Source organism: Emydura macquarii, unplaced genomic scaffold (genome assembly GCF_026122565.2).
Source record: "Emydura macquarii macquarii isolate MOO-44397 ecotype Brisbane River unplaced genomic scaffold, CSIRO-AGI_Emac_v2 contig_3517, whole genome shotgun sequence".
NCBI lineage: Eukaryota > Metazoa > Chordata > Testudines > Chelidae > Emydura > Emydura macquarii.
The window spans coordinates 11,278,650-11,300,729 of NW_027133654.1; the positions used below are offsets into that span (position 1 = coordinate 11,278,650).

The window sequence follows — 22,080 nt, forward strand, 5'->3', positions numbered from 1 at the left end:
TCCTAACAGTTAGAAACTGGCTTAAATCCTGAAGCATTACATTTAAATTTGCTGGCAATAACTCTAGATACTCTTATTATTCATATAGATGTCTAATTCCTTTTTTAATCTTGTTAAATTCCAAGCCCTAGTGACAATCTGTAGCAGTTAGTTCTACAATCTAAATATGTTGCGAGAAAAAGTATTTCCTTTTTATCAGCTTTGAATTTGCCACTTTTCAATTTCACTGAATGCCTTATTGCTTCTGTGTTATAAGCCAAAGATTAAAAGATTCTCATCTACCTTCTTTATACTCACAAAAGCATATAAAATAATATGTCCCTTCTTTTTCATCTTTTCTTTAGTAAAAAAAATCCCAATCTTTTCACACTCTCTTCATGAGTTTTTCTATGTCCCTAAACATTTTCATCAACTTCCTCTGAACACCTTCTAAATTCCACAATAATATTCTCAGTATTACAATGAGAATATAAATGAGCTAGATAATAGTATTATGTATTCCTTATTCTTCTTGTGCCTTATGCATCCTAACATCAGATTTGGTTTTTTTTTACCACAGCTGAACACTGAGCATAGCTGTCCACAGTGATGACCAGGACTGTTCCTAGAATTGATCCAGTTTATTTAGAGCCCTGTAAGGTATACAGTTAGTTTCAATTTTTCCCCTCTAATGTATATTAATAAGCAAATTAAGTTCAATGTTCAATTGCCCACTCACCTAACTTTATTAGGTCCCTTTGAACTTCCTCAGAGTCTTCTCTGGACTTTACTAACCTAAATAAGAAATGGTTACTCTTCTGTAACTGTTGTTCTTCAAGAAGTGTTGCACATATCTATTCCACTTCAGATATGAGTGCACCCAGTGCAGTTGCCAGAGATGTTTCCTTTAGCAGCACCCATTTGGGCAGCACATGCATCCCCTTCTTCCTCATGCCATTGCATGAAGGTACAAAGGGCAGAGCTCCCTCCCCCAGTTTCTTCTTACCAGAAGTCTCCAATGTAGAGGGGAAGAAGGATGGGTCATGAAATGAACATGCGCAACACATCTCAAAGAACAACAGTTACAAAACAGGTCAGTGACAGTTTCTTCTTCAAATGATAGCACATGTCCATTCCACTTCAGGTGACTCACAAGCAGCTTGATCTGGAAATGGGATCAGATTCTACCTGAATAATGACTGAAGGACCACACATCCAAATCTGGCATCATCTCTAGATTGCTGAGAGATGACAATGTGAAGCAAAGGAATGCATGCAGTGATGACTAAGTTGCCCCTTTGCATATGTCCAGAATAGGCCACTGGGCCAGAAAAGCTGCAGTGGCTGTGTGAGATTGGTTGACTGTGCTGGCGCTCTATTTGATGGTGATAAAATCAGCCAAGTCATAGCACATGAATCCACAAGGAGATCCTTTCAGAAGAGACTAGAAGGTCCTTCATTCTATCAAAGGACCGGAGAAAAGTGAGCTATTATCAGTTGATGGGTGGAAAGTAGACAGCAGATAGATGGACCTTGATGGAACAAATTGCAAGACCTTGTTTTTTTCAAGTATAACAAATAGTCCAAGACATAATGGATCGGAGCCCAGATTGGGGGGACACCTTTTTGGTGGGACCAAATGGAGAATCTCTTCCACTTTACCATATAATTAAAATAAATAATAGAAAGACTTCTATTAGACTACATCTTGAACCCCCTTTGAATAAATGTCCTCCTAAGAAGTTATCCACAGAGCAGTCAGGCTGTCAGATGGAAGGCCTGCAGACTGGGGTGGAGGACGCAACTGCGGTCCTGAGATCAGGTCTGCATCCAGTAGCGGAGGTATAATAGAGCTCTGTGTGACAGAGTGAACAGACTAGAAACCCAATGGTTTTGAGGCCATGCTGGAGCTATAAGTACGACTTAACCATGGTCCTGCCTGGTTTTAAACAACACTTTGGGTAGGAATGGAACTGGAGGAAATGCATACCGGAGCTTGTCAGTCAAGGGCAACAGGAAAGATTCCGTCAGAGACCCTGAGCTGTGACCTGCCTGAGAACAAAACCGATAACACTTCCTGTTGACTTTAGCTGCAAACAAGTTTATATGGGGAGTCCACCACAACTGGAAAATGAATCTGGCTATGTGTGTGCAGAGTCCACTCATGGTGGCTGGTGAAAGATCTACTTAACCAGTCTGCCAGATGGTTTTGAACACCCAGAAGATGAGAGGCCTTCAGATGGACTGAGGTGGCAATACAAAAAACTTCCACACCCATATTGCCTCCTGGCATAACAGAGTTGACTGGGCCCCTCGTTGCCGGTTCCCATAGAACATGGCCAGTGTGTTCTCTTTGAGTATGAGCAGATTTCTTCCACTGACATGGGGAAGGAAGATTTAACAAGCTAGCTACACAGCCCTCAATTCTTTGACATTTATATATAAAGTTAAACCCTGAGCCCACCATAAGCCTTGAGTCTGCAGGGACCCCAGGTGAGACCCCCAACCTAGGGCAGAAGCATCTGTAACTAGAATCAAAGGTGATTAAGGAGGAGGAAATGGAACACCCTACACACATTTGAACTGTTTGTCCACTAGTCTAGATAGGCCAATATTTGAGTGGGCACCCAAACCACCGTGTCTGAGGGATGACAAATCAGAGAGTACACCGATGCCAGTCATCCTTGCAGCTTCCAGAGATGGAGACTGGCAAGCTGAACTACATAAGTGCATGAGGCCTTATGCTCCAGAAGCCTGAGGCAAGTCTGTACTGTCGTGGAAGGATGGACCTTCAAGTCTAAAACAATGGTCAGCATTGGCTGGAATCTTATTTGTGGAAGGAAGGCCTTGGATTCTGTAGAGTCCAAGACTGCTCCTATAAACTCCATCTTGAAACTATATTTTGTGAAAAATTGACTGCTCAATGTCAATGAGCAACCCTAACATGTCAAATGTGGACTGGATGACAAACACGTTAGACCGCACCTGAGCCTTGGACCATCCTTTCACCAAAACAGTCGTTCAGGTAGGAAAACTCCGGACTTCCTCAAAAATGCTGCCACCACTGCTATGCACATTGTAAACATCTGTGTAGTTGTAGACAGGCCAAATGGCAGTACTGTATCTCCAGGGAGGGGAAAATGGAAGCCAGTGTGAACGTGCAAAACATAATTTTCTCAGGAGTCTGTTGAACTCCCTTTGCTTTCAGGATCAGGAAACAGTGGGAATAAAACACCCCTTCCTTCTGCATAACTAAGAAATTTCCTGTATGGCCCCCACCAAAGGAGAGACTGCACTTCCCAAAGGAGAGTGGTCCCTGAAAAGGGATGGGGAAAAGGGGATAGAAAATATATGAAGGGTGTTCCCAATTTCACTATGCTTTAAGACCCACTGGTCTGTGGTGGGACTAAGACGTAGGTAGTGGGATAGCTGGCTGGCAAACAGTGGGATAGGAGAGGCTGACACTCCAGAAACTAGTTGTCCTTGACAAACATCACGTTTGCCTGGATAAACCAGGAGTTGTTGCTGAAGGAGGGAATGGTTTTCTGCTATAACATCTGCCTTTTTTCTTGGCTAAGTCTTGGTGACAAGATGTGAAAGCAGGAAAATAGTGAGGCTGCTTAGTACAAAACTGCTTCCTCTTTGGTGAAGGCGTATGCCCAAAGATCTGTGTATTACCCGGGAGTTCTTAGGGCTTGCAGCTTGTCATCTGTCTGCTCATAGAAGAGCAATGATCTGTCAAAGGGCAGGTTCTCTATGGTCTGTCGGACATCTTGAGGAAGACCTCATGACTAAGGCATGAGCATCTGCACTTTGTAATGGCCACTGCCATAGCTCTAACTGCAGAGTCCAGCAGCGTCCAAACCCGCCTGAATGAAGGTTTTGGCCATTAATTTTAACCTTATCCAACATGATGAGAAATCCCTGCCTCGCATCCTCTGGCAATTTGTCTTTAAATTTTAATGTATTGTCTCAGAAGCTAAAATAATAGTGTCCCAGCAAAGCCTGCTGATTAGCAATCCTAAGCTGCATGCCCACTGTCAAATAAAGTTTTCTGCCAAAGAGATCCTGCTTCTGTGCATCCTTTCTTACTGGGGTAAATGCCAGCTGACCCTGGCATTCTCTTTCGTTGGCAGCTGAAACTACCAATGACCCTAGAGAGCGGTGGGTGTAAAAATGTTAAAACCTCTCTGAAGGACAAAATATCTGTGCTCAGCCCTTTTTTCTGGGATCAAGGGGGTTGAGTGGGTGGGAGATAAAAGTCTGTCACAGCACCTTGCCGTGCTCCAAGGTAACTTCATTAATTGGGATCACCACTCTAGATGGTCTCACAGAAGCTAAAATGTCGACCAGTCTGTGAGACCTTTCTCCAGCCTCTTCTACCTGGATATCCAGCATGGAAGCCTCTCTTTTAAACAGACCCTGATGAGCCCTGTAATCCTCAATGGGCGGTGAAGAACCTTCCAACATAACTGCCTCTTTGGAATGAAGATTAGGAAGCTAAAGGCAGCTGCAGTAAAGCCTCCACGGATTCCTTTAACAGGAAATCCACTGGAGCAATTTCCTCCCTTTTGGCAGTGAGCCCAGTAACAGTGGTGATCTCTTTCTTGCTGCAACTGGTGTGGTAAGTCTCAGTGCCTACTCAATGAAACAGAGTGGAGAAAGCATGGAGACAACCACCCCAAGGGGGTCCAAAATGGCCACTGATAAGGCTCCGGAGCCCAATTTCTGCCTGGCCATCGGTCTTTGCTTGAAGGCCAAGAAAGAGCATCCAGGGGATACTAAGGATGGTAGATGGTGGAAGAAGAATGGTGTTGTTCCTGGCATGGCTGTGACTCATCAGAGCCAACCTCAGAGTCTGAAGACAAATCAGCCTCTTCTGACAAAGGGGGTGGGGGCCTGTTCTCATTGGTGCTGGGGATTGATTTTGGGAGACAGCAGTACTGGTGAGAGAATGACCAGCTTCCCTCTGGATAGTAGAGATATGTAAGAGGCAGGTGGGGGACTGCAGGCACTGATGGTACCACCTGCTGGACAATACAGTTATAGAAAGTGGCTAGTACTGGGCAGGAACATTTTTGGATTGCCAGCAAAGCTGACAATGAGACACTCAGAAGGTCCCAGGCTGCCACATAAGCATCTGGAGTATACAGTACCGAGATAGCCTCCTGTACCGCTCAACTGTACGAAACCATCTCAGAAGCAGGTCCCAATGGTGCCAATAGTCCCTCCTGAACAGATGACTGCCTACAAGTGCACCTCAGCCTCAAGTGCACTCAACTATGCTTGCACACATGCTTGCTAAACTTCGGTGTCAAAGACCTTGATCTCCCAGACACTGAGCCCTTACATACCATCTTCCGGTCCCTCTTTCTCAGTATGGGGGGCGGGGCGAAGAGAAGCACTTTTGACTGATGCACATGCATTCGGTACCCGCCCCGAGTAGGAACACTTCAAGGGTGGACACAGATCCACCTCCGTGAGAAGCAATTTAAGCCTGGGATCCTTGTCTGTCTTGGTTCCTGGATTAAAGTTCTTGCAAATTTGAAAGCAATCCCTAATGTAAGACTCCCTGAGACACTTCAGGCAACTGGAGTGCAGATCACTCACTGGCATCAATTTTTTGAAGGAAAGCAAGGTTGGAAACCCAGTGACCAAGTCATAACCCTGCACCCAGTAATGGGAACCAAAATGTTTACAAACACTTCAAAAGAAAACTTTCTATAATTAATAAAAACAGTTTAAACTACTGAAATTACTAAAACAAGTACCAACTATATAAATATGTGAGGAAAAAACTTGCAATAGCACACCACACTTTCCAACAACCATCATGGGATGCAAGAAGGAACTGAGAGGAGTAGGCGGCGGTTCTGCCCTTTAAACCTTCGCAAGGTGGCACACGCAGCAGAGAGCGCATGTGCCATCCAAACAGGTACTGCTAAGGAAAAAATTTCTGACAACTGTGCACACACACCTGAAGTGGAATGGACATGTACAATCACTCAAAGAATTGTGTCTCATCTAAAGTTTGCTGCCTCATTGCTCACCCCTTTTCCAGATTATAAATGTATTAAACATTGGAGATGACATGTAACCTTCAGGCATCCTGCTATCAATCGTTTGCTATGAAGAAAATTTTCCTATTCTTCCTCTTTGATTTCTGCCTTCTAGCCAGTTTAAGATACAAGCCAATACTTTGCATCACACCCCATGATTTCATTTCTCATCTTGTCAAAGGTCCTTTGAATAAGTTTAAATAAATTACATCAATTTTATCCACTACTTTGACATGTTACAAGAATTCTAGATCAGTGAGATACTATTTTCCTATGCAGACACCATGTTAGTTAAGACCCTAACATAATATGATCTTCCAGATGCTTTATTATTCTATTTGAAATTATAATTTTAACCTATTTAGCAGATACAGATATCCCATTACCGGTCCGTAATTCCACAAATCATTCATTGAGTCTTTTAATATAGGTGTGTTTGCTATCCTCCAATCATCCACTACAGTCAGTAGCTATGTTTAATGAGAGATTGCACAGTTTTGCTAGTGGCTCAGACACTTCAAACTTAAACTCCTTCAGAATCTTTGGAAGTATACCATGTGGGCCTGGTATCATGAAAAGGACAGCGGCTATTTAGCCAGACACAAAAGATGATTTCTGAATCAAGAACCAGCAGACGTGTCCACTGCATACAAACTGCACAAATGTTCTGTAAGAATGACTGATTTTCCAGATAATTTTGTCATTTATATGCCTATTTTCAGGGAAAAACTCAATACTGTGATGAAGTATTGCACAGATTGACTAAGATTTTATAGGAGTTTGTAGACATTCACGAAGCAGGAAAGCCAATTATACTGTCCTGGCAATACCAGCCCCAAAAGCAACTGATTATTTGCTTGTTTGCTCCTTAAGAAGCAGTTACCAAGGTTCATATGGGACTGGCAAAGATATTGATGGCAGTGGCTTGCAGAAATCAAGCTGAGATTACAGATCTTGTATGATCCTCTGAATTTCCTTTTAGAATGACCAAAATAGATATATTCGATCAATAAATGTTTGTTACTGTCTTAAGTAGATTCTAAAACTTCTGAGCAAGAACAACTAGAGACAAGAATCTGGCATCAATAAGGACTCATATCTGATAAAAACTTCAACCTTGTATAAACTGCATGTAAAATTTGTGTAAAATGGGGCTCACCTATGCAACAAGATTGTTTTTAGGATTAGTATTTGCTCAGTCCTTTGAATGTGAAGCTCTATACAAATGCTCAATACCAACCATCTGCCCTGCCTCTTCCTTTTATTTTTTTCCATTTTCTAACCGTACCTGTTTAAGTAAATGTAAGCTAGAAGTAATTGTGGCACATACACTGAAGCATCAGAATGAAATCCTCCCTGATTTAAGGGATCTTAGCACTTTTTCTTATCCTTTTTAATACGTTTTTTAAGTAATTGTTGAAGGTTATTACACTTTACTGTATGAAAACCTAATATTACTTAACTGACATGCACAAGTAGACAAAAAAATTAAAAAGTAGGAAGATTAAGAAACTATATTTACTAGCTGGTAAAAAGCAGTGATATCCTGAGACAGTATAGATCAGACTTTTTTTTTTTTTTTTTTAAAAACACTAGGCTGCCATGCGTTACAAAACAAACTGACATTTCCAATAAGCATAGAATTTCTTAATGCTCCTCTATAATTTCCACTCTTAACCAAAAGAAATAAATGAAAAATTCCAAAGCAACCACTCTTATTACTGGTTATCTTGATTCTTTTCTTGCACCTATCATTGGCCACTGTCAAAAGACAAGATACTGTGCTAGATGGACCATTGGTCTGACCCAACATGGCTATTTTTATGTTCTTATGCTATGCACCCTGATATTTAAAATATTTTTTTTAAAGTTCTAATATGCCTTTAGTTGTAATGTGTTTTATTCTGAAATATTTTTTTTTAAATTTGAGTGACAGTTGAAGACACTTATATAAGATGTTCTACTAAAGTAGACTTACCAATTATTCATGAGTTCTGAAAACAAGTTTTCCTGATTAAACTGAATGAGTATTTTGTTGCTTTGAAAGAACTGTAATTCTCAAAAGTTGCTTTGCTAGGATGACTTTTGGCCTAACAGTCCTATAAGATACAATCCACTTTTGCTCTGTTCCACAGTTTGTCTTGTAACGCATGGCAGCCAAAAAACATTAAAACTATGCATCACTGAATGTTTTGATAACTGAAATAAATGATCAATTTGAAAGTAAGTTCTACCAAGTACAAATATAGATAGCATATAACCAAGCATCAGTTAAGTGATTCAAGTTGCAGAAACATATGGTGATAATCTTAAATAATGTTTGGGGAAACTGGTTTCAAGAAACAGCTGTTAAATCAAGATTATGGGAATTCACGAGGGTGTCCCAAGTTAGCAGCTTCTACCATATGAGTTTTTCTGTCCCTCCTTCATCACAAGATGTACTATTCTTTCCTATTTCTTCATCACAAGAATTTTCTTTTTAAATTTAGTTTTATTTTTACATATAAAAATTAATCAAGTTTTTGTTGTTCTCAATTCTATAGTATTTCTGGGAAGAAAGAAGGTGGTTAGATATTAGCTGTATGTGATATGTCATTCAGAACTGCTGGTACATATATCTGAGGGGAAAAGGAATCAGTATGACTGTGAAACTACTGCTGGAACACAACATTTCACATACTCCATGTCCACATTCCAATTCCCAAAACTGGAGTAAAATGGGAAGCAACAAAACTAGTTCCAGTTTTTATGAATCCAAAATAAAAATTAAAAGGAAAAGCCATGTTACTGAGGAGAAAGTGAGGTGGACCAACCCTGGATGAGCACAAGCGTCCAGTGTAGTTTATTTTTTGCCTTGAACAGAAATTGCACAGAGACACTTTCTTTTAACAGTTGAACACATCAGTGTTCATCTCATAACATGATGATATCACTATTTGTGACAATTAGCCCCTCACCTTGTGTCTAACACATTTAAGGCCTGGTTATAATCTGCCATGACACCCAAATTTTTGCACTCCTGTTTGCTGCAACACTTCTTATGACAAAATTAAAGCAAATGACCAATATTTTGACTTCCAGTGTCACTACACAAGGATTTACACAGCTCTTCTATCTTTCAAAAAGGTTTGGATAAGAAAGACAAGAGCCTCAAACAGACGAGTATGATGGCCAAAAGATTCCTGGTAAATCAATCAGTCAGCATTTCTGCAGTAACTGTCTTTTACATTAAAAACCCCTTTTTTATGCACTTTACCACAAATTGTTACATGATTTATCGTTTCCTTTTATGTAGCTAACTTACCTTACTTGGTACTGGATGTGTACTTAATCTTCCATCGGGTAATTTTGGTGAAGAATGCATATCAGACAGAACTGGAGCTACCTAAACCAAAGTTTCACAAAGAAACAACATACTTAAGATTCTGTAGGACTGTGCCAGAATGCCAACTGATGATGACAAAGGATGCAAGACTTTTTGCCCTCCACTACATACAAACTGACACTGTGCAGCCATTTTAGCAATTCCAAGCCAGAATTATTTTCAAGTAAGTTTTCTTTTGGCCAATTTATTGGTATGTATACAAACACACATTTTTGGTCTAAGTGAAAGAACTGAATGCTACTTCTGAAAGTCTGGTAAAATAACATTCTTTCTTTCAAATGACTATCCTGACCAGGAATGAAAATAAATGCTATAAATGCTACCACCTGGATTGCATTCTTTCTGCTTACAGTGCAGACTCCATTAAATTTGGTGATCTCTTCTAACTACACTATATTCATATAAATTAATATTCTGTCATACAGACACTTCAGTTTTCTTTTTAAAATAATTCTAATTAAAAATATGACAGTTTTAAGGAGAAAAGCAATATTTCAGATTAACGGGTAAAATGGACTTTCATTACAATTAGGGATGTACCAAAAGTTAACTAAACTCTAACCAGAGAGACAAGGTGGGTCACATAATATTTTAATACAGCACATATTACACTGCATAAACACTAACCAGTCAGAAGTGTTGTTTGACTGAAGTTAAATTAGAAACCATGTAGTAAATGGTGTCCATCTCACTCTGTATTAGTTTGTTTATTGCATCATGATAAAATAAAAATCAGAATAATTCATCATTGCATCCTCTTAACACATACTGAATACTTTTCCTATTATATTAAGTTGCTATTATTATAAACACTTTATGATGAAGCACAGTAGACGGAACACTTTTGATTAAACAGTTGTACAAAATCTCATTCTATTCCTAATCATAATTGAAAACTGTTCTCATTTTCTATAAAAACATTCTACTAATTAAATCTATTTTGAAGAAAATTATTTTGTAATAAAAAAGAACTAATACTCTGGAATGTCAAAGACTTTACTCAAAATGTAATTTACTTACACTAGTGACAGGATTAAGTTTACATATTCATATTTTCCTATTTTAATAACAATACCCAGCTTGCATACATGTTTTTTAACTTTAAAACACAGACTGCAAAAGATTAATTAAACAAAGAGTTTCTCCAGACAACAAGCATATAGAAACACACAGCTTATGGGATTGTTGAATTTGTTTTTGATTGAGCAAGGAGTTTGATACTAGGAAAGCAAGAGATGTGAAGCTGAAGTGTCTCACATGAACCAACTGTATCAAAGGAAGCAGCAGCTGATGCCACAGGGAGCCAAGAGAAAGAAGCATCGTTTCCTATAGAATTTCCCATATTCTTTATAATTTACACTGGGCTACCAAGAGATCTAGCCTCAAAGAAGAAGTGAGAAGTTAGAACTGGCAATGCTGTAGCTGTTTTGGGAAGGGAGCAGTATTTCTTAAATATATATTCAAATATAAATAGTTAAGGAATTATCTCAAAGCAGAATATAATGTAGGCCAAATGTAACCCAATTAAGATAGACCTATAGTTAGAGTTTGGCAGGATAGATGACTTTATCTTTTTGGCTGGAGACCATGCAAAAGTTGCACTTCGTAAGAATTTACCATATAGAGAGCAGGTTTTTTTAAATATTTAGTGTTCTATATTGTTCTTATAAGCTACCGTATACAGTAAAATGGACATCTGTGCATACATACACTCCGATATGCCAGTGAGCTTCATATTTAAGTGCCATTTATATGCCATAAAAACACTGAGAATTTTAAGTTTGCACAATTAAGAACTCAAAGATCAGGAAATGAAAGAGATATATATACTACTACCACAGCCTGCTTCAGATGTGTCTCCACTGCAGACATCTGTAAAGCAACAACATGATCTTCTCCACATATTTACAAAGGACTATTGCTTTGATTCAGCTTCCAGAAGGGAATCCTATTTCAGACTTTCTGTTCTCCATTTCTTTTTAAAGCATTTATCAAGCAAACACTTGCATCCCTTTCAACACACTCCCCTAAAAAAAAAATTAGTTTCTTTTGGAATGTCCCTTATTTTCAGTTAACTGATTAAATAAAGTTTCTCACTAATTGTTACAACCTCTTACAGACCAAAATATTGTTTCTGGATTGGATGATTTAAAAGCATTTTACTCCTCTTTATGGGTCTGATCCTGCTCCAATTGAAGTCAGTGGCAAAATTCGCACTGGGTTCAATGGACCATGATCAAGCCATATATTCATAGATTGGTAAAAGAAAAAAAAAAGAGAAAAAGCCACACTGTTGGCATTGGCCTTGCTGCAACTCATTGCGGCTTTGTCCATTTTTCTTCTTTTGGGACACCCCTTAAGCTACTTATTCCTCAAGTGTGAGAATCCTGCACAGGTGGTATCTTGCTAAATAAAGTTAAAAATATTTACATGTAATTTGGCGTCTCTGAAGATACCGCCATGTAGGGCTCTCACTTACTTCGACTCAGAACTAAGAGATATTTATGGCTGTATCTCCATTCTTGTAATTTGTTTTCATTTTTAATTTGAGGTATATTCTTGCTTGTGTGTTGATCATTTTGTACTGGTTTATCATGGAAACTGCAACCAAAGGACATGAATGGAATATTTAGATTGTGGTATTTATACCTGGCAAGGAATGGCACGACTACCGGCAGGGTGCCTGCACACACTATCTGCTACTGTCCTCAAGGGTCAAAGATCCTAAGAATTAAGGTAAAATCCCATCATATTAGCACTTAAGAGCCAAGACCCAGAAATGAAAATCCTGCAGCTGGAATCTCTCTAACATACTACTTCCACTACAAAGTATTCAAATACTTCATCCCTATGACAAGCCAAGCAGTTAATCAACTACAGAAAAATTTAAATTGTAAAAGAAGTATTATGCATTTTAACAATACTTACTTCTCCACTGCTGGAACTCTTTTTCTGCTGACATCTTCTAACCACCTCCAATAATAAGGGCCCACCTACAGTACCTTCCGCTTCTATAATCCCTAAATCTCGGGATAAATTCTCTCGCCCTTCAAGCCCATTTAGCTGGAAAAAAGTTGACATTGAAATTACATAAACATGTAATCTTAAACTCCAATGAAAGTGGTAAGCTTTTTACGAGTTAACACAGCAACAGTTTGATCAACTAATCAACATTTCCCAGTTATACTGATGAATTTATCAGAACTAGCTGACACTAAACGGCAACATTATTTTATACCATGTTACAGAATTTACAAAACAAACAGTTTTAATTCAATGAATAAATATTCCACATCACTTAAACAATTCAGATTAAAATAATTTTGTGTTCAAGTTATTTTAGTTTATTACTTTTTAAAACTGGGTCATATCATACTTCAGCCAATGATTCTGCAACAAGCTCAGCACACATGGACCATGGCCTCCATGCAGGGTTTCAGTGATTTCAATGGAACTGTGCAAGTACATGGCTTCACTTATGTGGAGCAGTATGCAGAATCAAAGCTTTATTTTCCAGTCTCTTGTGGGTCCAAAAATGTTGATTTAAACTAATGACCCAGATGAAAATTTGTCCTATGCAGATTTCCAAATTCATTTGTTCTCAACATGAGCAACAAGATTATAGAATGGCTTGTAAACCAATTCAAGAAGAAATGAACAAAGGTAGCTCTCAATTCAACTCTTACACATGTAGCTGAGAGACAAAAATGTAGTAGTATGGTTTATCCAAGTTTTATTGACATGGCTAAAAATGGCATTCTTCCTCTTTTAAATTCTTAAGGTGACTTAATGGGAGCTGTAGTCCTCTCTTCAAAAACACAAAACTTGTGATGTAGACATTTCATTCAAAACGCACTAAAATCACCAACATATTTTACATAGGCAACTTGATTAGCCATCATAACTATACCATCATGTAGTCCATAAAGGCCTGGCTTTACTCAAACCAATAGCCTTGATCTGACAACATCTATACAGCCTTCTGAATTACTCAGTCCCATTAAATTAATGGTCTGTTACTACAGAAATAATTATAAGATTGCAAACTGAATGCATCACTTCACTCTAGGATTGTATAGAGAGTATACTGCGAGGAAACAAATATCAATAGCAAACATAGTAAATAAATTATGAAAAGTTACTGAATGATAAACAGATTTCAAAAGCGATTATAATCTGAAAAATGACTGACAATGTGCCATCATGGGGTTCTCATTTATTTTATTTCAATACAGCTCCTTATCAAATATTCTCAGTTTACAAACATTCCCACCTTTCCCACACCCCAAAAATGCCAGCCCCACAGTCTCTATTTGGATTTTGAGAGTCAAACTGGGTCCTTTTCTTTTCATTAATCAACATCAAACTCAATGACACTTGCACAACCCCGCTGCCTTCACTAAGTTTGCACAGGTGTAACTGATTGCATCTTAATACAAAAAAATTTCTGTCAATAACACACAGAGAACTCAACTTCCACTCTCACCTGTGTTGGTTCTACGCAGCTAACAGAAGCAGTGTATAGGAACAACATTTTTGGCTACTAAACTCAGCAGATAGGACTCTAGCTACATTAAGGGAGCAATCTTTTAGTGATGAAATGCCATTTTCAGAACAGACCCATTTTATGTAATGAATAGGGAATACTTGAAATAATTATCTAGTGTACAAGTTCCTCTTAATGGGAGCTGAGGACATTTGGCACAGGATGGGAATTTAGGAGCTTTTAGGATTAAGTCCAAAGACAGTAAAACGGTCAAGCTGCATAAGATTTTTCTGCATTTTCTTCTGTGAAACAGGGCAGAGTCCTTTCACTTGGATTTAATATGAAGCACCGGTTTTTATCTGTTTATCTATACTGAATTAACAAATCCCTTCTATAAAGAACCACTTTTTAAAATAGATAAGAAATCAGTATTTCATTCATATGAAAAAAATTCACTTTTGCTCCAATACAAGCTTAACTACTTTAACAAAGCTTCTTGAAAATTGAACAACAGAAAAGTGATCAATAAGAATAAAGAGCTTTGCAAATGAAAAGACGTTCTTTTTTAAAACAGATGAAAAATATTTTCAGTTAGAAATAATCAATGTCATATATAAGTATTGATAATTGAAAGTGTTTAAAAGACAGCTAAATATAGTATTACTTCTTAAAAAAAGGCAATTTCCAGTCTCCTCCCCTTGTAACAGAATGCTAGGCCAACACCCCAAGCATGTAACCTTGTTGCTTAATGTGTTGTTTGGATCACTTGCATAAAATCACTTCTTGTTCCTCCGGTTTCTCTTACAGCAGAGCCAATTTCTGGCATTGTACAATGAGTTATCTTACTCTCAATGCAGCAATATTGAATTGACAGAGACATGTAAAAGTTGGCACATTGTCCAAAGGAATGTCACTATTCGATTAACAGAATTCCTGTACTATTATGAGCACATGTGGCTCCACAGGCAAAACTAGTTTATTTAAAATGACAGAGAGAGAAAAGAATTGATGAAGCATTTATGCTTTTAGCAGAGTCAACTTACTTAAAAAATGAATAATCAATTAAATAAGAATGCTTTTCTCTACTTGAGACAGTCTATGGCCTGGGCTAGTGTAGTGATGCAAGTACACTAAGTTCCTGCTGATATTTAGCATATAAATATGAGTAGCTGATATAGACCAAAACCAAATCCAATAAAGCTTCTCTATTTGTTCATTTCAGATTCTAACAGTCAGGTTAGCATATGATTAAAAACAGTATTCTCCTTACTGTGCTTGATTCTGGCTGAAAAACAGCCAATGTAAAGTCAAGATTGAAAAACTGAAGAAATTCTGCAACAAGACCAGCAACTAAGCGACCTAAAAAGAAAAATGAAAAAAATAATTGGTACATCAAACAGAATTAAATTCCCTTATATGACGGTCCTGAGTTTTAAGAGATTGTCAAACCCAGCCTCCTCCTATCTCCCACCCATAATTCTGCAGGCATGGTTTAGGTATTTAACTACCTAATCCTCGGTCCAAATCAGGAAGACATCTAAATTAAATCAAAATTGCTGGAACAAAACTCAGTGCTCTTTCTAAACTTCAGGCCCCATTTACATTTTTTTTTTTTTTAAAAACACAAAAAATCTAGCTCAAAAACATATTAATCGTGGTATCTCTCCCACACAAACTTTTAATGCTGTACCACCACAGTCTACTTTCATGTTACAGCTTCAGGTTGCTGTTTCTGCTGCTCTAGACAGGCTCAGTTCAGTTAGTAAAAATCAACAAATGACAAAATAATGGAAAGATTCTTCCTCAGCAATTACATCAAATACCTAAAGAAATTGGTCATCTCAACTGAGACTATGGCAATAACATAATAGCTTTAAAACCTCTGGACTCCATCTTGATTTCAGTGCATGCAGTAGTAGTTCTGACATTTATTTAATGGGAATAGGACTGGCTACAGTGTTTACTGTAAATCTGTTTATGACCAGCATCAAGATCATACTGCAAAAACAAAAGGAAATGGATTTACCTTCCCTTTCCTTCAAAATACTTATCAATATCTGAGGGATGTGTAAATTAATGAGCAGGGAAGAGCTTACCATCTTTTGTACTTAGAAACTTTTTCAAGCTCTCGTTTACCAGGGGTGTTTTGTTCTGTTGAAAGAAAAAAACCAAAGCCAATTAATAAGGATTTCCCTATACTGCAAAGAAACTTAACACCTGATGAAGAATTTTGGGCATACAGGCCTCGTTAGTATAATACCTAGCAATTCAATTAATTTTACCAAATAAAATTTACCTTTATATTAAATATACTAGTAATAATTAGTAAAGCAGCACATTTAGATAGAAATATTAAGGTAGCCTTAATTATGGCTGTTACCAACCCCTGGAATTAGTTTGGCTATAAAAACATTATTACAGTAGGAATAGTCTCAGCAGGTTATAGATTTTTATGTTTTTCCACACAGTTAAAATTACAGGTTTAGTAGTTTTAAACAGTAAATTAGTACTATTTAAAATAGTACTTAGGACTATTTATTAGCAGTAAATTTCACAGCAGTTCAGTGAAACAGCTCCTGAAAAATAGAAGTTTGCCAATTCTATTTTGCACTCACAAAACAGCTGTTATTTTTAAAATAGTTTGCAGATTCTTCAGACAAAATATGGACTAAACTATTAGTAGTTTACATAGGCGTACTAAGTAATAATGTTTTTTTCTATTTATTGCAATACCTTCCTGCAAGCATGAAAATGTTATTCTCCCCTTCTAGAGCTGTTCTATTTAACTTACATTTTAAAATCAAGGAGAAATTAACTTGCAGTTTTTGGTTTGAAAATCACTATACAATTTAGATAAATACCAAATTCTAAACCAACATTACCAGCATACCAAAATGTCACTGTCCATTCATGAGTCTAAATGATGTCTGTACATCTCCAGGAACAGCATCTGTCTTAGTTAACTGTTGCTGCAGAGTTACAAGAAGCACAAAAACCACAGAAATTCGCAATTGAGAACTATGATTTCTTAAACTTTATATTTAGAATTCAAAGGCTCTAATTTTAAATGTAAATTTATACACGAATAAACTGATAAAGTTCCTTTAGAACTTTTTTTTTTTTAATGCAGACATGCTCTTGGCAACTGCATGCAATTAATTTTTTCATAATGTGTTTTTTTAAAGTATTTCCATCTTTTACCTTTGATTATGATGATTTGATACGATATTGATAAGATCAATAAGAAGCATTTTAAAAGTTTATGAACACACACTTGATGGATTGGAGTTTCTTCTTTAGATGTTTGCAGTGTTGTTGTAACAGTGTTGGTACCAGGATATGACAGAGATAAGTTGGGTAAGCTTTTATTGGACTAACTTCCATCGGTGGAAGAGACAGGCTTCTTCTTCAAGAGAGCTCTTCTTCAGGGATCTGTTAATCTTAAAAGCTTGTCTCTTCCACCAACAGAATTTGATCCAATAAAACATATTACCTCATCCACTTTATCTCTCTCCTATCTTCTTTAGAGTCCCATTCTGGACAACTGGATAATAATGCTATTTGAAAACTAGCCAAGATTAATATTTACCCAAGACAACTAACCAATTCCAAATTAGACGTTATGAGTCTTAACAAATTTTACAAAAAGGAAAAAATAGACATTTTACAATTTTCAGTGAATGGAATGTTTAAGAAAAACTCCACTTCATGTCACTGTTGTGACACAAACATCTAAAAACTAGAAAGTCTTGAATAAAATCTTGATATTCCTGTTGTCATATTTAAAGCTTGATCCTGTTACAACTGAAATCAATAAGAATTTAAACACAGCTAAATACTTTTGGCAAATAGACAAAAAATAAACACACACATTTTTTATTTGTATTTTTGTATAAAGTTTTATTGTGCTAAACATTTTCTGATTTTATTTCCTTACCTCTACTTTTTCTTGCTCTTCAAGTGCCAAAAATACAGCTGCTCGTAGTTCTGCCTACCAAATAAAACAAAACAAAACACATTATTTCCGCAATCACTATTTTCTCTCCAGAAGTTGAATGTAAAACAAGCAACAAGTAGCCTGACAGGTATTTGTTTAAACTGAACTCGGCTTCTTCCTGAGCAACTTGTATTGATTTTAATACATCTAAATGCTTTCATTATATTAAACTAAAGCTATACGCAACATGACTTAAAGCTGGGAAAGAAGAATTTTCAATCTGAAAAAGGGGAACTAACAAGAAGCAAAGGAATGTGAACTACATGCTCTATTAGGTCATTTCTACTGTCAGGGTGGGATTTTTCAACACTGTCTAGGAGGACTGGACCCCTAATTCCTATTAATTTGGAATACAAGTTGGACATGTCCCTTAGGTGTCTTTGAAATTCCCACACTTAATATGTGATAAGGAAATGTACACAAATAAACTCAAAACTTAAGAAAATGTTAATAGTAAGATACAGATATTTCTGCAGTTTCTAGTCAGAAGACATGCAACTGAATGTAAACTCGTGACTCTAAGCAGTATTAAAGGTATAAAACTATCTCTGTAAAATGTATACTTTAACTTTTTTTTTTTTTTGATTCATTGTGCTCATGGATCTCATTTTCATTCACTGATTTTTCTTCAAATATTCCAAAGTAACGCAGCTGTATAGCATTTTGTTCAATTCTTGTGCTCGTTGACAAAATTCACACCTTTAATGAACCCTCATCCATTTATATGAATTGCCTGATGGGTGCGAAGGTTGCAGACTTCTCAAGTTATCTACACAGATATGTGCAGTACTGGGCAGGAGCTGGTGGTCACGATACATACAGATATCAGTGACATAGGGAAAGGTAGAAGAGAGGTCCTAGAGGCCAACTTTAGGCTGCTAAGTAACAGATTAATGAAGTCCAGGACCTCCATGGCAGCATTCTCTGAAATGCTTCCAGTTCCATGTGCAGGCCAGTTAGACAGGCAGAACTGCAGAGTCTCAATGAGTGGATGAAACAATAGTGTAGCGAGGAGGGTTTAGGTTTATTACAAACTGGGGAATATTTTGGAAAAGGAGAAGCCTATACAGGAAAGATGGGCTCCACCTAAAACAAAATGGAACCAGATGATGACATGTAAAATTAAAAAGGTTGTAGAGAAGTTTTTAAACTAAGGGCTGAGGGAAAGCTGATGTGCAGAGGAGCACATGGTTCAGACAGAGACACCCCTTAAGGGAGCATCTATTAATGGGGAGACTCTATATTCTAGTAAGGAGGAAAGGATAGAATTTGATAAAGCACAGTTTGGAACTTAAGAGAAAACAGTCAAATGAAAGCATCCCACTCAATTACATCACATCATGGCAGACAGCTAAAAAGTGACAAACTTTATAAGTGTTTGTATACAAATTCTAGAAGTCTAAATACTAAGATGGCTGAACTTGAGTGCCTGGTATTAAATGAGGATATTGATATAATAGGCATCACAGAAAGTTGGTGGAATGATAATCAATTGCACCTGGTAACACCAGGGTACAAAATACATAGGAATGACAGAATAGCTCACGCTTGTACAGAAGTAGTACTATATGTGAAAGAAAGCATTCAGCCATATATAGCAGAAATCTTAAATGAATCGAACTATACCAGAGAATTTCCATCGATAGAAATGTCATGCTTGAATAAGCATATAACAGTAGAAGTATATTACTGACCACCTGACCAGGAGGATGATGGTGACTGTGAAATGCTCTGGCAGATTAGAAAGGCTATAAAAAATAGAAAACTAAATAGTAATGGGGGATTTCTACTATCCCCATCTTGACTGGGTACATGTCACCTCAGGACGAGATGCAGAGATAAAAGTTACTAAACATCATAAATGACTGCTTCTTGGAACACTTGGTCCTAGAACCCATAAGGGGAGAGCAATTCTTGATTTAGTCCTAAATGGAGCACAGGATCAGGTTCAAGAGGTGAATACACCTGAACCACTCCATAATAGCAACCATAATATCATTATTTAATTGAATTTAACATCCTTGCGGGGGCAGGGGTGAATACCAACGAACCCCACCATACCAGCATTTAAGTTCAGAAAGGGGAACTACACAAAATGAGAAAACTAGTTAAATGGAAATTAAAAGGTACCATCACAAAAGTTAAATACTGCAAGCTGCATGGAAACGTCTTAAAAACACCATGTAACAGGGGCTTGGGTGGCCTAGTGGTTAGATTGCCAGTCTCTCATCCCTGCTGGTCTGAGTAGCCTCAGTCTTTAAGGCTGAGTGATCAGGGAGGGGGACCCAGACTCTCCCTCTCAACCAGGTCACACAGGGCTCTGGACTGGATATCAACCCCTGAATAGGGGGTGGGTGTCCCTCCTGTCAGGGAGTCAGAATCTGCTGCCCTGGGCTACTTCCTATCAGTCTGTTCAATTTGGGTCGTGTCCCCTCTAATCCAATCTACTGAGTGGCTTGTTTTCCATAGGATTCCCTCTTGGGTCCGGGAGGTGCCTTGTTTCAGTCCCAGGGTCTGTAGGGTGGAGCAGGCACAAACTGGTGAAGGAGAGCCCCACAACGTCTCTGGGGTTCGCTTAGTCAGTTACCTCCAGTGCTAGAGGTTTCTTTGCAGTCTCCTTTGACTGGAAAGCCAATACTACTTCCAGATGGCCGCTTTGACTCTCAAGCTGGTGCTCTGTCTCTCCAGGCAGGCAGACGGATAGTTTCTGCCTTCGCAAGACAGCCCTGAACTGAACCACGCTCCCTTCTTTTCTCCCGCCTCCAGGCCTGGCACTGGCTGAAGGTATAGCGGGGTGGGGCTAGCTGGGCCCAAAGGCTTTCTTTAACCCTGCTGTACTGGCTAGTAGTTTCTCTTCTTCATCACACACCATAATACAGGCTCAAATTAAATGTATACCCCAAATAAAAAACATAGTAAGAGGACGCAAAAAAAAAGCCAACATGGCTAAACAACGAAGTAAAAGAATCTGTTAGAGGCAGAAAGGCATCTTTTAAAAACTGGAAGTCAAATCCTACTGAGAAAAATGGAAGTCAAATCCTACTGAGAAAAATAGAAAGGAGCATAAACTCTGGCAAGTCAAGTGTAAAAGTATAATTAGACAGTATAAAAGTATAATTAGCCCTTTCCTAATGGTTCCTTACGTTCTGTTAGCTTTTTTGCCTAGTACTGCACATTGCGTGGATGTTTTCAAAGACCTAACTATCATGACTCCAAGATCTTTCTTGAGTGGTAACAGTTAATTTACATCCTATCATTTTGTAGGTATTGATGGGATTATGATTTCCAAAGTGAATTACTTTGCATTTATCAACATTGAATTACATCTGCCATTTTGTTACCCAACCACTCAGTTTTGTGAGATCCCTCTGTAACTCTTTGCAGTCTGCTTTGGACTTAACTATCTTGAATAATTTTGTATCGTCTGAAAATTTTGCCACTCACTGTTTAACACTTTTTCCAGATCATTTAAGAATATGTTGAAAAGAACTGGTCTTATTACAGACCCGTGGGGGACACCGCTATTTACTTTTCTCAATTGTGAAAACTCACAATTTATTCCTGATTATGAACACTAATATTATATACTTTAGTTTAAAAGAAAAGAGGAAATGTGTATCAACTGGAAGTGACCAACATATCAATTATACCTGTTTAAGTATCTGCCAGTGTGCAAATTAAGATTTTACTCATTTTCTTATGCTCAAAGACTATTAAGTAAAACAAAACACTTACAATAACTGCCCAGAATTACTTTAAACATGAATTGTTTTAAAAGGTAATAGACATTTTGCATTGTCAAGTTAAATAATTTACACAGATGCCAATGTGCACAAGATATTAATATAAAGAAAAGCCAAAACTAAGGGAACTGCCATTATTATTATTACAACCTCATACAGTCTACTGCAGGACAAAGGTCTCACTTTGGTTCCTTCACTAATCTCTGTAGAAGACCTAGAACTAACAAAATAGATCTTGTATTTCCCCCAGTTTTATCACTGGTCACCTTTGTAACACATGCCTTCCATTGATTACTTTCTATTTTACCCAGAACCCAATAGGATCACTATCTATTTTAACTATAGTCCTTCCACCTTTTTCTCTTACAACTTCACATTCTCTCTACTTATGTACATCATACTCGTATACATAACCCTTCTTATAGTTTGCT

At 37.7% G+C, this 22,080-nt stretch overlaps 1 protein-coding gene across 4 annotated transcripts in view; it reads right to left on the reverse strand.

Moving 5' to 3' along the window:
- Window positions 1-22,080, reverse strand: part of CEP43 (centrosomal protein 43) — a 67,620-nt gene that overhangs the window by 41,684 nt on the left and 3,856 nt on the right. For 3 of the 4 annotated variants that reach the window (XM_067535869.1, XM_067535870.1, XM_067535871.1), the window contains 5 exons: window positions 17,847-17,900; window positions 16,006-16,060; window positions 15,180-15,268; window positions 12,352-12,486; window positions 9,343-9,423 (listed from right to left, as the gene is read on the reverse strand). In XM_067535869.1, the coding sequence (XP_067391970.1) occupies window positions 9,343-9,423; window positions 12,352-12,486; window positions 15,180-15,268; window positions 16,006-16,060; window positions 17,847-17,900 (414 nt within the window). Of the gene's footprint in view, window positions 1-9,342; window positions 9,424-12,351; window positions 12,487-15,179; window positions 15,269-16,005; window positions 16,061-16,799; window positions 16,879-17,846; window positions 17,901-22,080 lie in introns of all 4 variants that reach the window. The other variant, XM_067535872.1, reaches the window with a different exon arrangement.